The 16,839-nt window shown below is 35.6% G+C and overlaps 1 protein-coding gene across 1 annotated transcript; it reads right to left on the bottom strand.

Annotated features, from left to right (window-relative positions):
• Window positions 1–2,800: 2,800 nt before the first annotated feature.
• LOC150102681 (venom peptide SjAPI-2-like) lies at window positions 2,801–8,239 on the bottom strand. Its single transcript, XM_090399741.1, has 2 exons — window positions 8,164–8,239; window positions 2,801–3,053 (listed from the first exon to the last, which is right to left on the bottom strand). The coding sequence occupies exons 1-2, from the start codon at window positions 8,234–8,236 to the stop codon at window positions 2,881–2,883; spliced, it is 246 nt and encodes an 81-aa protein (XP_090255867.1). The 5' UTR covers window positions 8,237–8,239; the 3' UTR covers window positions 2,801–2,880.
• Between the last annotated feature and the right edge of the window lie 8,600 nt (window positions 8,240–16,839).

Here is a 16,839-nt window from a genome sequence, read left to right as displayed (position 1 = left end):
TGGGATGAAAAAACCCTACTATCCTCCGTATGAGATCGGCTAACTCTCCTTCAATTAAAAAAGCGTATAAAAGATTCCTCTCGTCAAAACGAGAATCGAATTCAGTTAGTCTCCAATAGAAAGGCGTAATGTTCCGTTGTTCTACCAATTGCGTACGGAGGCGCTTAAAACTTCAAAATTTATATATTGTACTATTATAATATATTATGCTTCAAAGCGAATTTCGTTTACGGTGGTGTCAATGCAACGTAATCAAGTATGTGGGTTTATAAACTGAACAGAAATTGTGGTGACGCTATACTACCTAAGAACAAAAAGGGGCCGTTTCCTTCAAGTGCCACTTTTATTACATACTTTAGGTAAACTCGATGCATTATGGTAATATTATAATGACTGATCATTTCTGCTGTGTTAGGCACCTTCGAAAGACATCGCTACATTGGAGGTAACAAAAGAAAGTCAAGGTCTATTAGTCAAATATGACTTTCAGATGTAAATCATATGTGTGGATCCCATTTCAACTCTGCATCCCATCAGCTAATCTTATGTGGTGGCACAATTTCTAGCAGCATTTCGTGCAAAATTAGTACACTTATTAGAATTGCTAACTGCCATCGTACTTTTTAAAAGCAATGATGTTAACTTCTTTGGGCTGTGCGTCACAGTAGCCTAATTAGTTCTAGAATATTCAATGCAGTTATACCTTACGTTAAGGGGATAATACATCCCTCATTATTTTAAAACCGGATACGAAACTCTTAAATTTCGATCTCCGAGTTTCGTATCCGGTTTTGAAACAATGAGGGAAGTATTATCCCCTCAACTTAATTTACGCCACCGGAACAAAGGGCTCTTGGCTATTTTATACCTTTTTAATGCATCTACATTTCCATATTTAAAGCTCAGAAGCTTACAAGTTATTTTCACGGAATTTATGATCGTGCAGTTTAGATGGCGTTGTGTTGACACGGATCTCTATTCCTTCCTTACGTTTCAAAGGCCCCTGACATGTTTTGACATCTAATTCGCGTGTTCCGAAAACACTTACGGTATAGATTACTTAATTCATAAAAAGTATATAATTTAGTGTCGATTCTCAGTAGCAAATGATTCTCAAACAGTTGAAATGGTAAGCCTTTTCATTAAAAAATACTATTGATAATAATTAACGGTGTTTTTAGTTTAACATAATAATGCTTGCTTTGAAGATAATTTATGAGGTGGTTCTAATTTTTCAATGATGAACTAAGAAGCCGTAAAAGAATAGCTGGCCTATTTGCTATAGTATACTCCGCAATAGGTTTTACTTGGATCTGAAATAACAGAAGGCGCGAGAAAACTGTAATATTTAGCAATACAGGAATGGGAGTTACAAGTTAAGTGTACCTGTTATATAAGACGGTTGAAAAGAAATTGAAACATCTCTTATTGATTCTTCTTCATAAAAGAATATTTTAAAACATTTTTTTCTGATGACAGAATCAAATTTTTGTGTATTCACTTTCCTACAGTATATTCTAGGGGAGATTGGTGGCTAAACAAATCAAATGTGGAAGAGAATTAGTAAGAACACCATTTTAACGTGTGAATGAAACAAATGGTCGTGTATGTTTTGAACAGCATTTTGAATTGCGTTGTTTTTTATCTGATAATACTGAAGTTTGGAAGTTTTAGAATTTGAATTTTGTGCTAAAAGGGATCAAGCAAAGGATTAAATGTAAACGATACTTTTTTGTGTGTATGAGTGAAGTATTAAAGGTCAGTATCGAAATTTAAAACTTTAACCACATTTAAAAAGTAGAAGAAGTGCTCAATGATTATTAGAAGTATTTGCCCAATAGTGTTAGCTTTTCTTATGTTATCTTAAACGTATTTACTCATGTTTCTTATTTTTTCATTAACATGAAAACAACTGTAGTGGTATAATAAATTTTTGCTGTAATAACATTTAAATTTATCAATTATAAAACATTGGTATGCTGCACTTGTGTAAATGCGTTATCAGCTTTTGTTTCACTGATAATACCAGGATCATTCAAATCGTTCGGTATACTGTTCTCTAGTTAAACCCACATTTTTTAATGTGTGTATTGACTGTGTAAAAGTGGTTCTTTCAATTAGAAAATATGTCGAACATTTGGAAGGCTATACCAATCAAAACTGTATGGGGGGGAGAAGGTAATGAGGAGAGGAGGCACTCGTCCCCCATAGTTTTTCATAGGATCCGATACTTCGCATAAATGTGTCGCTGATCCGCAATATCCGACCAGAGCCAATTCTTTCTTCATTGGTAGTCTTAATTTTCTGAACAAAAGATCTGAAACTAAAAAATAAGAGCCCGTGAAATGTTTACCCAGAGACTGATTTACAACAGTTAAAGTGGAACCTACTTCATCATTCTACTAGCCTACTTCAAATTCCGCATTGACTGTGTAGAATTTGAAGCGGCTCACTTTTTTTTAATACATTTTTATTTTCATGTTTGTTAAACATCTTTGAAATCAAAGCAACATCCAGAATCTCCTGTTCGCTGTATTAGATTAGCAATAACAGCCTGATTATGCCCACCCCTTGTAACGCAGCCATTCACTTAGTTTGTGTCACTTCGTCAGTTTCCTATTCCCATATAGTAAATAAAAAATATTTCAAGAAATATTTTGTTTTCCTATTGTTTTACGTAATACTAATCAATATCAAAAAATATTTTGCTTTTTCACGTGATATTGAATAGCATTAGGCCCAGGATGTGTTTAATTCTTGGTATGTTTAGAAATGTTTTAATATTATCAGGATCAACATATTTGATATCTAATTAAATTTTATTCAACCAAATTGACATTCAGAACCAAATTTCAATCATTTTCCCATTATTCTTAATTGTTAGCATTCTTCTTTACGCACACACTCGCCGTTTTGGTTTCTGACCAGGCCAGGCTTGCAGAAGCATCCACTAACACACTGCTTCGTGCAAGGACGAACTTTACTGTAATTTTCACACGTGTCAGGACACGGAGTACCACACGGGTTATATACTTCTCCAGGAAGATTACATGCTACAAGAAACGAAAATATTAAATCACTTAAAAGCAAATATTGAAATGAATATTAATTGAAGTATTACGATATGAACGAAGCCTTTAACTTTGAGAATAATAGCTTTTTTCTTCTGATAAAAGCTATAGTCGGGACATAATTTTCTTTATATTATTAATGAAAGTTTTAATTAAATAAAAGGGCGCGAACAAAACTTCATATAATTCCAGTTATAGCATAGGTGGCGTCCTATCCTGTCGCTTTCCTTGTTAAAAATATATATAGCTAATTACCTTGCTTTTCATTGTGTACAAATTCTGATCGAGGGTATCCGCTGAAGAAGTGTACTTCAGCGGGTCATTCCGAATTGTTTTTGTATATGCAATCTAATGTTCTTCACTACGTACCGATTAATTTGTGATAGCCTTGGCCCAGCTACTCTGATTGCTACCAGTGGAGATTGAACTGCCCACTCAGTGTCCAAAAGTTAGACAGGGCTAAAATGGCCTCGCCTACTCCCTATACGGGAACAAAAAGCCTTTAGCTGATTTTTTTATGCTATCTAGCTATAGTCAGTAATCATAAAAACAAACATTTTATTTAATAACATCAGGCAGTTAGAGTTTATCCTTACTCAAAATCTAGGAGGCTTAATATACCCAGCTCCAAAATTTTTTAAATTGCCAATAGCTTTATTTAAAAAAAAATTCCCGGATATTACTATTAAAATATACCGTAGAAATAAATTCCAGAATAGAATGTGCCTTGAAAAACAGACCTTAACTCACATTGGTTGACTCTTGCGTAAACCAAGAGAACATTATTTCGATTGTTAAACAGAGCGGCCCTTCAATTACATTGTGTTTCGAAATGAGTCCTCGGAAAGCACATGAGACGTGTACAATTAAGTATTTTGATTATAATAAAAAATAATCTTGGGAAACTGTCATTTCAATAACAGTAAATTATGAAGGAGATGAATTTTTCAAGTCATGTCTGTCTCAAAAACCTGGGCAGTAATTTTATATTTTTCTATGATAGTTTATATATATCATTATTGTATAATCGCAGGCTTAATTTGATCTCTTGCTCCTTTACCTTAATGCGCATTACAATTTATAGATGTTCGGTCACTGTACAATTCGGTGTTTTCTAAAGTGCGAAGCCCCTCCCCCCCCTCAGTAAATGTGAAGGAAAATCCAGATAACTTAAGTCGCAGAACTTGCTGCTCAGATCTTGTCGCAATGAACTTCATATTAATAACAGCTTTTTGTTGTTATATTCCATCGAATTGTTTTCGATTCCTGGTAATTCTATGAACATGCGCTCTCCATTCAGATCTGCCACTGGCCATATCTTCCAGAATTTCCAGTCGCTTCTTTAACTCACCACCCATCTAATTCTTGGTCTTCCTCTTCTCCTGCTTCCATCAACTTTAGCAAGCATCATCATCATCTTCTCCAGAATGTCATTTGCTCGCATAATATGCCCAAATTATGACAATGTTTGCTTGATCATAGTTTCGACAGATCAATCTGACTTTATTCTGTCTATCACTGATTTATTGATTTGCTTTGCAGTCCATCGTATTCTTAGTAAGCGTCAAAAAACCCATAATTGAAATGCGTCTATCTTCCTTCTTTCACTCTTTCTCAGGGTCCAACTTTCACATCCATGCACCACAGGGAATACTATTTTCTGTTGTGAGGCTATCCTTTTCTTAAAGATCTTGCTTAAAGTTGTCATTGGTTTTCTTTCGAGTAATAATCATCTTCTTCAGTGCAATACCCATCTTTATCGATACGGATCCTAGGAGCACAAAATTGTTCACTACCATTTTTCCCATCTACTTCAAAATCGTTAAGTTCACCTGTTTCCATAACTTTTTTCTTTCTGATGTTAAGTTTAAGGCATATTTGGCGCATTCTTCGTTAACTTTCATAATAAGTTGTTCCAAATCTCCTTTTCATTCTGCTAGCAAGGTGGTATCATCTGCATACCTCAAATTATTAATATTTCTTCCAGCAATTCTGATTCCAACTGAATACTAATCCAGCCCTGCTATTCTTAAAATATATTCACTGTACAAGTTAAACAGGTACGGAGATAAAATACATCCTTCTCGCACCCCTTTACCTATTGTGAAATACTTAATTTCTCCAATACAGCACTGACTGCACTGTATTGGAGAAACTTCACATTTATTCATGAATTCCATTTAGCGTTCAGTTCAATTAAGTTTAGAAATATTGCTCATTCAGGTGACTATGTTTAGTTTTAAGGATTCAATAAAAATCTTGATTTTTGTTCACGTGATACGCAGTTTCACTAACAATTACATTAATCAGTAATTTTTTTTTCTTAAATTAATTTAGTCTATTTCAGTGTACATCGAGATGCAGAATCCAAATCTGCAATTCGAAAAAAATTCCATCGCACATTTTATATATATATATATATATATATATTTATTTTTTATTTTATTTTTTTTTTTTCAGATGTATATGCTTTCCGATACCCAGAGCCTCTCCTCTTCAACCAAGAGGAGAGGCTCTGGAACTGTCGACCTGGGTAAGGGGTGGAAGCTCTACTACTCTGGTGTGAGCCCGACAATGTCTGCTCAGGCAGGTGTGAGTGAGGATACTTACAATCCCTCAGCTGTCAGACTGTGTTGCTGAGTGGATCCCATTGGGAGGACGGGTATGTGTGTTAAGGTTTCAGATGAAAAACCAGGATTTGGCTGTGGTGCAAGCCGATGCACCTAATCTGGAGTCAGAATACTCTGCCTTCCTAGAGGAAGTGGATGCTGCTTTTGACAGGGTGGCAGACATGGAATCAGTCCTGCTAATGGGTGACTTCAATGCACATGTTGGAACAGATGACCAGACATGGAGGAGTGTGGTTGGGAGGAACGGTGCCCCTGACCTTAACGCGAATGGGTTGAAATTATTGGACTTCTGCTGTACTAACAGCTTGTCCATAATGAATACCTTCTTCCAGCACCGAGAAGTCCATACGTATACCTGGTACAATAATACCAGGCATAATAATACCAGTCTTTAAGAAGGGAGACCAGAAGATTTCAGTAACTATCGTGGCATCTCTCTGCTCAGCCTGTCTGGCAAAGTGTATGCTAAGTGCTTGGAAAGACGGTGCAGGAGCATAGTTGAGTCAAAGTTCCAGGAAGAACAATGTGGCTTTCTTCCTGATAGAAGCACAACTGACCAAATCTTCACTTTAAGACAAGTCTTTGAGAAATCTTGGGAATATGCCAAGAATGTCTACACATGTTTTGTAGACTTAAAGAAGGCATATGACCGGGTTCCTTGGGATAAGCTTTGGCAAGTAGTACAGGAGTATGGAGTGGATGGTCAAATATTAGCTGCCATCAAGTCCCTGTATGAATGCCCAGAGTTTTGTGTCAGAACCTTTCACAGTCTCCTTTGGCCTCCGCTAAGGGTGTGTTCTGTCACCCCTCTTTTTCATAATATTTATGGACTGGATTGATAGGCACAGCCGAGGCAGTGAGTGTGTCAGAATTGGAAAATGCAGCATTGGGCGTCTGCTTTTTGCAGATGACCTAGTTCTGCTTAGCTCTTCCACAGATGACCTCCAGCGGACCCTGGATAGGTTTGTAGCTGTTTGTGCAGATGCCGGAATGAAGATCAGTGTGGCCAAAACTGAAACACGTGTGGTCTCAAGACAACCATCCCAGTGCACTCTAAATGTAAGTGGAGTCCCAATAAGGCAGGTGGAGAAGTTTAAATACCTTGGGTCCATATTCACGAATGATGGGAAATGGGACGTAGAGCTAGATACTCGAATTGGCTTAGCAAGCTCAATATTGCGGGAGCTTGGCCGTTGGGTAGTATTGAAGTGGGAGTTAAGCCAGAAGGCAAAGTTTGCTGTCTTCAATACAGTCTATGTCCCCATCCTTACCTATGGTCATGAGAGTTGGGTAATGACCGAAAGAATGCGGACACGAATCCAAGCGGTTGAAATGAGGTTCCTTCGAGGGGTTGCGGGGCTGACAAAACTCGACAGAGTCAGCTCTGCTTTTCGGGAAACCCTCAATACTCAACCGCTGCTTCTCCGTGTTGAGGGATCACAGCTACGTTGGTACGGGCACCTGGTCAAAATGCCACAAGAGAGTTTCCCTCAGCAGGCTCTCTTTGCCAAGCCAGAAGGTGGGAGGCCACGTTTGGGAATCCCACCAGAACACCTGAGCTTAGTGGCAGAGCATCGTCACTATTGGAAGTTCCTCTTGCAGCTGTTGCCCCCACAACCCAATTAGGAAGAGTGGGCCTTGAAGATGTATGTATGCTTTCCGAAATGTTTTGGCATATTATATCGTGATTTTGTCATTTAGTCGGCGTTTTACGATGTTAAAGTTTGTACTGGTAAATGACTAGAGGCTTGATGTGAACATTACTAGAGAGAGCACAGTATTCCTGTGTAAATCCCCCCCTTAATAATATTTGGCAAAAAGTGTACAACATATGGTCTACGGATAACCGGCGTTCTTTAGCCCAAGGAAGTACTGTGACATTAATATACAAACACCTCCCAAAGTGTTATCGTTATTTTGGAAGTTTCAAACTAACGCCATTGTTGAAAAAATTAGATAAATACTTAATGAATGAATCTCTTACCTTTATTTTTATTTATACATGCACCTTTTATGTGATCCCTGCCCACAAAAGTTTGTAAACCTATAATATACAGAACGTGAGTGAACTGAGGATTTTTTAAATGTATTTTTAACATAAAAGTGAAGCCTGTCTAGAGAACAAACGTGGAACTTTTTCAGTACACTTTTGGACTCCGATAAGCGGGTCGGTAATCTCGCACCGGGTGAGACAATCTCAAACATCCATGTCGGGATACAAACCCACATCCGTCGCTGGGAGAGCGGGTATGCTGACCGCTAGGCCCTCTGCCATACATAATACATTATTATATATGTTTAATGGAAAACATTATTTAAAAAACACTGCGTTATTCCATTTAATAGCATTTCTCCTATTGCTATATTAATTAACATAAGATAATCGAACTTTTTACTTTGTATTAGTAGTATTTCATTCCATTTGAAGTGGTTAACGTGCTCGTAAAAACCATTCTACTCACTTTTACGCTGAACGCTGCGAGAAGCAACCAGCACAGCAAGAGAGATGAGCAAAAGAATAGTCTTCATGATCATGGAATAAAGAATCAACTGAAGTTTTAGAATGGGACAAGAAATATAAATCAGTGGACAGACATCCGCTTTCCTAGTATAACAGGAACAGAGGAAGAGGGCACGCCGAGATAAAGCACCGGGAAAAATCTTATCTACAGCAAGATTTATTAGCGTTTACAAACAGGGCAAAATGTCTTCTAAAAAATTATTTCCGAAAGAGATATTTTCCTAATAGTTAGCATTCGGTAGGATCAAAATAAGAGAAAAAAGGTACCACTACAGTAGAGAATCTTTAAATTAAGATTGTCATTTACAGTTCCTTTTTAATGTAATAATTTTCCCATTTAATGGGGGGGGGAAACCAAGTCACTACAAAAAGCCCTTTTTTTAGCTGAATTTCAGAATTAAATTATAAAATGGAAAAACATATAGCCTCGCTTTAAATATATGCATTTCTATGTTATCTAATTTCTGTAATTCCATACAACTTCTATTGGTAATTACTTTATTTTATCATCTCTATATAAAAAAGCATTTTATATAGATTTTATATAGGGTTGGAATCATCTTCTTGTCGAGGATGTTGGTATGGTCTCAAACGTTTAGTGATGTTACGAGACGAATATCCATTATTTAAGAAGGTGTTTTTCAGGAAGTTAAGACCTTCAAACAGAGTTAAGCTCTGTTTGAAGGGCTTCTTCTGTGGAAGTGAGACATCTTGCTCGATGGGCAAGGGTGGAGATGATGCCCAGTTTCTGAGGAGGGAAGTAATGAGAAGAACCCAATAAATATCTATCAATTACTTTTGATCTTCTCTCTTCACACACACACACACACACACACACACACACACACACAAAGAATCAAACCCCCACCTTCCTGTGTCAAAAGTATTTCATTTTTCAAGGAAATTATTATTACTACAAGAGCCCTCCAGGAAGTCAGAGACTTATCGAGGACGGACCATATCATCTGCACCAACTGTCTTACCTATTCTTGAATTCATTCCCACTTCCTGTACTCAAGGCCTCCTGAGGCAATCCACTCCAGTCACGCATCGCTGTTTGAGGAAATATGTACTACTTCCCACCCTCCATAAAAAGGTAAAAATCTTTCTCCTGATAACTTATGTCCCTTTCAGATGTTTGGTGGCCTTTACCATATTCACTTTTTCTTCTGTTTACAAGCGTCTGCAATCCATAAATTCTCAATCTATCTTCATAATCTTTAAGCCGCCGTTCCAATATCATCTTTAGCACTCTCCTTTCCACTGTGTCTTCTCGGAAACCAGATGTACACCCAGTAGTCCAGATGAGGTCGTATCAAATATACTGCTCAAAACAGTTAGCCGATATTTTGGTTTTCTTGTATATTATAAGGTTATAAAAATAATTTACAAATGTAACACAATTTATAGTAAACATCGATTATTTAAACCATATTTTATGAATTACACCCTATCCATAAGTAAGAAATATTTATTCATGTATAAAGTACCTAATAGTTTAATTATTTGCAGAAATTTATAATTATCTGACAGAAACTAAAATATCCCTAATTGTTTTGAGCAGTGTATTACGTAAATGCATTCAGTGTTGCCTTGTAGGTTCTAAATCAATTGACGTTTATTTTTGTAATGCCAATTTCCTTGATGCTGGAAGTGTGGAAGTGTCGATTTGATCAGTTAAAAAAAAAAAAAAGACTTATAAGACTGATCGTTTCCAAGCATACATTAAACGCTTCCTATGAACAGGTTTTTTCCAAATTAGTCTGTTATTTTTGGGTTTAGAGTATTGCTAAATCTTATGTTAAGATTTTTCTTTAAGTTCTTCCTCATTATTTTTAATTGAACCATTCTTGAATGCGCCCATCAAATTCCTTTCTAGCATTTTCGCTCTTCATATGACTTCACTATGTGTTCGCTCTCTAGTTTATCTCCTTACTCATATCTGAAGTCTGTAGTCTTATCAGCAGTTTTATTTCTAAACTATCTTGAACTCACAGCACCGTCTTTAAAATTAGTTCGAAGACTCGCTTATATCTTAATAGATTTTATATTGGCGTTTTTACTTTCTCCAAATACATTGACTATTATAGAATAAGCATCAAATACTTTGCTTATTCTGGAATGTTGTGCCATATACTATATTTAATTTGCATACTTAATAATGTTATTTACTATTTGTTTTGCTCTTTTCTCCAAATTTTCCCATATGCTTGAAATTAAGTTTCTAGTTGCTGGTAAAGTCTCCGATAAGAATCAAATCTTCTTTTTTCTTTCTTAGCTTCTCTCTCTGGAAAAATTTGTCTACCTCTCCTCTTAGAATGTTGTCTGGCACCGTATATGTAAATACTCATTTTCTAAGGTGAATTTTTCTTATATCTCTATTCTTAAATTTCCTGACATTCAGGAAAAGGATCTTCGTATTTATAGCTGACAGTAGGTACTTCTTCCTTTCCATATCCACTGCCGAACGAATATAGCGTCTTATCGTTATTTAAAAATATCTTCACCTGTTTTTGGCCTCTTGATTTTGTTATTACAAATACTACAGAGATGTTTGTGGTAGATCAGTGTCTGTGACTTTCGAATACTGTGATGAGTTACCTTTTGTTCGTTGAACGTGGCCTGTTCTTCCATATTTTTTGCCATTGCGGGAATACCATACGGGAAGAGTTTCTGCAATATGTCCGCTGAAGATTTTTTTTTTGACTGACCTTCATCTGGTTGTGTCCAGATGAAGTAGAGAAAATCTTCCTAGTATAACAACAAAAACAATTTCATTGAATTCTAAATATATTAAATAATGAAAATTATTATAATAAATATTAAATTACAACAATTTCAACTATATTTTAGTTAAGATAAAAAGCCAAACGGCTAGTTTTCTGGCAACTTAATATAGAAATTAAGTGGATAAAAATCCTATGTTGTTATATAGCCAGTAAGTGAAACTCAAGATCGAGAACTACGATCTATGAGTTTCATGCCGAAAAAACTATCGGCGAAGGCAATTCGTAGGCAAAGGTCGAGCAAGCTCCCTCACTATTCTTGATATTCTCTCATAAAACACAGCTCCTAGGAGAATGTGCCTTCGCCGATAGTTTTTTCGGCTTGAAACTCATAATCGTAGTTCTTGATCTTGAGTTTCACTTACTGGCTATATAACAACATAGCATTTTTATCCACTTAATTTCCAATTTCAACTATATTTAAAACAATATTGAAACTGAACAGCCTTTAAAATTAAAAGGATTAAAGTTTTTGATATTCTGCCACATTTAATGTTTTTCAAGTAAAAAGTATACATCTGTCGTTTTCCCCCTCCCCGCCCTGCTTTTACGAAAAATTTCTCGAGATAATTTGCATGATAATTTGTGATAACGTTATGTTAGTTCACTGAATAATTTTATTCATACATCTAAAAAAAAAAAAAAAAAACCAACAGAATGATGTGACTTTTTGTCTTGTGGCACCAGCCATTTAAGTTAGGCAATAACTTGCTATTTATACATTAGAATTTTGATAATATCGTACAATTATCTTGTTGGCTTAGTTATCTGGAGTGTAAAATTTCCAACTTGCTACCATGCGCTTTCTAAACAATTTTCTCGCTCCAGGAGATCAGAAAATATAAAATACTACTTACACTGTGCCGTGCAGGAAGCAGCCAGTAGAGCAAGGGAGAGTAGTAGAAGAAACGCGTTCATATTGAGCCACTGATTTGCGTAGACAGAAACTCCAGTATTGGACTCTTGCATATATACATGTTGGAAGGACACAGAACATCTGCTGCTACTGCTATAGAACGTCACAAAGAGCAACATTGTGCAAAAGAATGGTTTGAACTGCATCTACATTGATTGGCGTGCGCAATCGAATGTTCTGAATCATGCGAGATAAAATACCTGCAAAAATATATTAAGAAAAGAACGTGTCCATTTTTGATTTCAGGAAAGCAGCATCAAACATCATGCTTATATTACGTATCGTACAAAAGAGGGTCACAGATCGGATTTTCAACTGAAGTGAAAATCGTATGAAACGACAATGATCTTGTCAGTTTTATGCAACAATATTTCTGAAATTGATAAACCATGAATTGAATCTGGCGTATGAACTAAATCATAACAGTAATTTCTTGTTGCTTCATTCCGACCTTGGATTAATTCAGTTTAGCTCAATGAGATGCATTAGTGCCTAACGTGTTCCTCCATAACATCAAAATTTATTTAATTGTCGACTCATTTAGTTCACTTTGCGATGTCTCTGTAGCCGAGTGGTTCAGAAAACTTCATTTGACGAAAGAACAGATTAAAATTTAATCTTATAGAACACCCTTGTATTATAGATTTATTTTCAAGCAAGAATAATACTGACTCATTCATAATTTCAGTGTGAATTATTTAAACTATTGTAGTAGTAATTCCAGTTATTAATCAGCGTAAATATGATTCAGTACTTTGTAATTAAGATGCAAAATTTGTGTGTGTGTGTGAAACTTGTCATTTCTACCGACGCGTGGAATATGAAGATAGCTATTAGTTTTTCTGTCACGCATTCTATATCTCCATTGGTCTTTAGATTTATCAGTTATTATTTGGCTTATTTTTCTCGTTCAAATCTGAATGACAAATACTTGATTTTATGTTTCTGTTTCAGCCCATGCATTTTTTTTCGGAGGGATAAAACACTGTTCTCTGTCATTCGAACAAAATTAAACTAGTTAAATATCTGTGCTAGAGACTCAATAATTGTCGTATGTATTATGAAATCGGAGAAGTATTATGCACTAATAAGTAATATCTTTAATATTTATTTGCCCAAGAAAAACTCATCTACGATCTGCATAAACTACTCTTATGATTAACCCTTCGAACTGATCTTTTAGAATGATGGTAAATAATTCAACGTGCATTAATCAGATATGAAACATTTGCTCAAGACCAGCATTTGTAATGAAAAGAATAGGCATGAATACAAATGGATTGTTACAGATGAATAAATGTCCAATGATTTGCATTTGTGCTATTATGGACGGTGCAATAGATTACTAAGATAGGGAAAGAATTATCATCTTATAAACTCTAGTTATGCATCTGCACATTTATGAAGAGCTTCGATTAAAAAAGAGGGGGGGGATAAATAATAAAGTGAATACACACGCACACAAAGAAAATATCCTAAAACCAATTGCAAATAACGAAATTCTTTGGAAGAATTTTTGATGGTCTCACATTTGTTCTTTAACCCCAAGAAAGAAACAAATTTAGTTTTCTCAGGTTATTTCCAACAAAAGTCTTGTTAATCCTAAAACATTTCCAAAGCTTATGTTGTGTTTGGAAATCATCGAAGTTTCGTTTTTAAATTAGTTGAAGAATTATTTTTAAATGTGATGTATCCAGAGATTTTATTGGAAGCTGAAATATATAGAAATTTTGTGTTATAGGATTTTGAATTTTCTTCCATAAAATTATATAAAAAAATTTTGATTATTTTCGAAAGGAACAATGAATGAGGTTTTCTGAATAATGTTTGATTTATTTTTGATGACTGAAATAAGAATGGACTGAAATAAGATTTGGATGGATTGAAATAAGAATGGAAAATATCTATTATATAACAGTAACATGCAATGCCTCTATAAAAAAATAATTACGAATGCAAAGAACTGACTGAAATTCGAATACATCTTCTCGAAACAAAATATCTTAAATTAAAAAAAAAAAAGTTAATAAAAAAAAAAGTGCTCCCAGTGATGCTCACGTTAAAAATGAGGTGATTGTCAGGCCTGATATTTGGGACTGTTTTATTATTTTATGTGGCTCCCACTGACGGAAGCATTTTAGAACTCTATAATACATTCGTCCCGTGGGTTGGTTAAGATTTTTCCTTTTTTAATTAATTTTACAATTTTTTGGTATTTTAATTTTTTACACCATCCATAAACCCTGCTCAAGAGACCAGGGTTTATGGATGATGTAAAAAATGAAAATTAACTATTTGTTATATAAAAGTAGCAATCATATTCCTACCCTCTAGACGTCTTTAATACCGCTGAGAGAGAGAGAGGGGGGGTAACAATGGCCTTGATGAATGAGTACATTTAACTATCGTCTTAACGCCCTGCATGTATCGTGCAACATTGATGTGCCCATTTTGTCCTCCACCTTACATCAAAATCATGCAAGTTATCCTTTGTTCATCAACGAAGGAAAAGATAATGCATAACACCAATTAAGGAGAGCAAGCGCAAATCACGTGTGTACAAGATGTGGCGCTCAACGTACAACTTGCCCTCTGTTTCTCTTAATATTGCGATCACGGCATAGGAAGGAAGTTCTCTGATTGTTCTTTATAGTGACAGCAGTACGTACACATGTTTCATAATGCTATGACGTAATTCTTTCACGCCTGTAGAATCACGAGCATGTCGACCTTGAGTGAACTTATGCCGAACACATACAGCGTTTTTATTTATTGAGAACTGCCAAACGAGGTATATAATCGGAATAAAACACACTTTGTATATGTTTGAGCTTTATTAGCATTTACATTTATTTCCACATAATTCTGGTTAACAATGTTCTGGAGGCACACAGACGCCCGACACGTTTCTGAACAGGCCTGTTTTGCAGGAACATGTCCACCTACAATAGGTTGGGCACATGTGCGTTCTGTTAAGGTACACTGCACATATAGCATCACATCCACATATCTCTATAAAATTCTCCGAAGGTGAACATTCTGCAAGAGAAATAAAATTCAGATATTATTTGAGGACAACAATAGTTATTACTTACTGCTTTAAAAACATACGTGTCACATATAACACCTATATTATATATTATTCGATTTAATATAGACCAGAGGGATCAACTTTGTTACAGAACGGGTCCAAGTGGAAAAAAATAATAAGCCCTTAAAGGATGTCATAAATCAAAATCGTCCCCATACTTCCGTGACGTTACAAATGTATTTTTGTTGTTAGCGTTTTGAACTATCAGTATGTCTCATTCCATGTTTAAGTTAAGGGATATATATCCCATATCGTTTCTTAGCCGAATAAGAAACTCAGAGTTTCATGCCGAATATAGTAGAAACTATATAAAGTTCGGCGATTCCAAGCGTAAGCAAATACCTGGATACTGCAGCAACTGACCCTTAAGGTAGTGCAAGCTGAGGCAACTCATGTCTGAGGTGGAGCAAGCTCCGATCACTATTCTTGATATTTACCCATAATGTGAACTTAGCTCCTAGAAGCTGTATTACTGTTCTACATTATGAGAGAAGGTCACTTCCCAGACCGGTTTCGACCTTTATTGAGGTCTCATCAGTGAGTAGGTAGACCAAGTTAATATCAAGTTTGTAGCGAACAGAACTTACCACCCTTCTATGAGTATTGCCAAGAGGTGTCCTAATAAATTATTAGACATATGAAGAGCCAAAGGCTTCAATTCTGCGACATATCTAATAATTTATTAGGACACCTCTCGGCAATACTCATAGAAGGGTGGTAAGTTCTGTTCGCTACAAACTTGATATTAACTTGGTCTACCTACTCACTGATGAGACCTCAATAAAGGTCGAAACCGGTCTGGGAAGTGACCTTCTCTCATAATGTAGAACAGTAATACAGCTCCTAGGAGCTAAGTTCACATTATGGGTAAATAACAAGAATAGTGATCGGAGCTTGCTCCCCCTCAGACATGAGTTTCCCCTCAGCTTGCACTACCTTAAGGGTTAGTTGCTGCAGTATCCAGGTATTTGCTTACGCTTGGAATCGCCGAACTTTATATAGTTCCTACTATATTCGGCATGAAACTCTTTGAGTTTCTTATTCGGCTCAGAAATGATATGGGATGTAATATCCCTTAACTTAAACAAGTTATATGTTGCCGAATTGAAGCCTTTGGCTCTTCATATGTCTCATTCCATTTATTTATAGTTGAGCACTTTAAAACACCCGCAGTTCTCTTAATTGTTAAAATTTCGTTGATAAATTAGATGATATTCCTGTGCATGTCCTTAAATACTTTTTCTACATCGTATATGCTGTTAATGATATTGTTGGCATGAGCGATTATTATTTAACAGATTTTTTTCACTATTGAAAATATTTTGTTTAAAATGTTGAATGAATACATTAAAGTATAATTAAACGAAAATATGCTATTTTATCACTTTTCCTGTGTTTTTTCTGTTAAATGGTCCAAGGGTGAAAACACTCTGAAATAAAAAAAAGTATTTTCCTATCGTCTGACTTCTACTTTACGGTTACATAAAGGAATTGCTTTGTGTAACTAAAATTGCTTAGGCTTCGGATAGTGGCGCATTCGGAGTGCATCGGAATGGGCCACTATCCTTTTGTTCAACCAACGACTTTTTTTAAACAATATTTTGTTAGTAATGAGTTACCAAAAACGACTTTCAGCAGACTTATGTTCATTACATAGGTATGAGTTTGTTTTTTGTGTAAGTGGAGAAATAAGATGATCTAACACATTGAAAATAATTCTTACACATTAGTTAAAATATTTTATTTATACGAGAGACACTGAAATGTTGCAATATAATATTTTAGCATGCTTTATAAACTGCGTCTCCACAAATAGTTGTAAAC

Source organism: Typopeltis vanoorti, chromosome 10, assembly GCF_054136105.1.
Source record: "Typopeltis vanoorti isolate ZY-2024b chromosome 10, IOZ_Tvanoo_1.0, whole genome shotgun sequence".
Classification (NCBI taxonomy): Eukaryota; Metazoa; Arthropoda; class Arachnida; order Uropygi; family Thelyphonidae; genus Typopeltis; species Typopeltis vanoorti.
The sequence above is the reverse complement of the archived record's forward strand: the minus strand, read 5'-3'. Positions and strand labels throughout refer to the sequence as shown.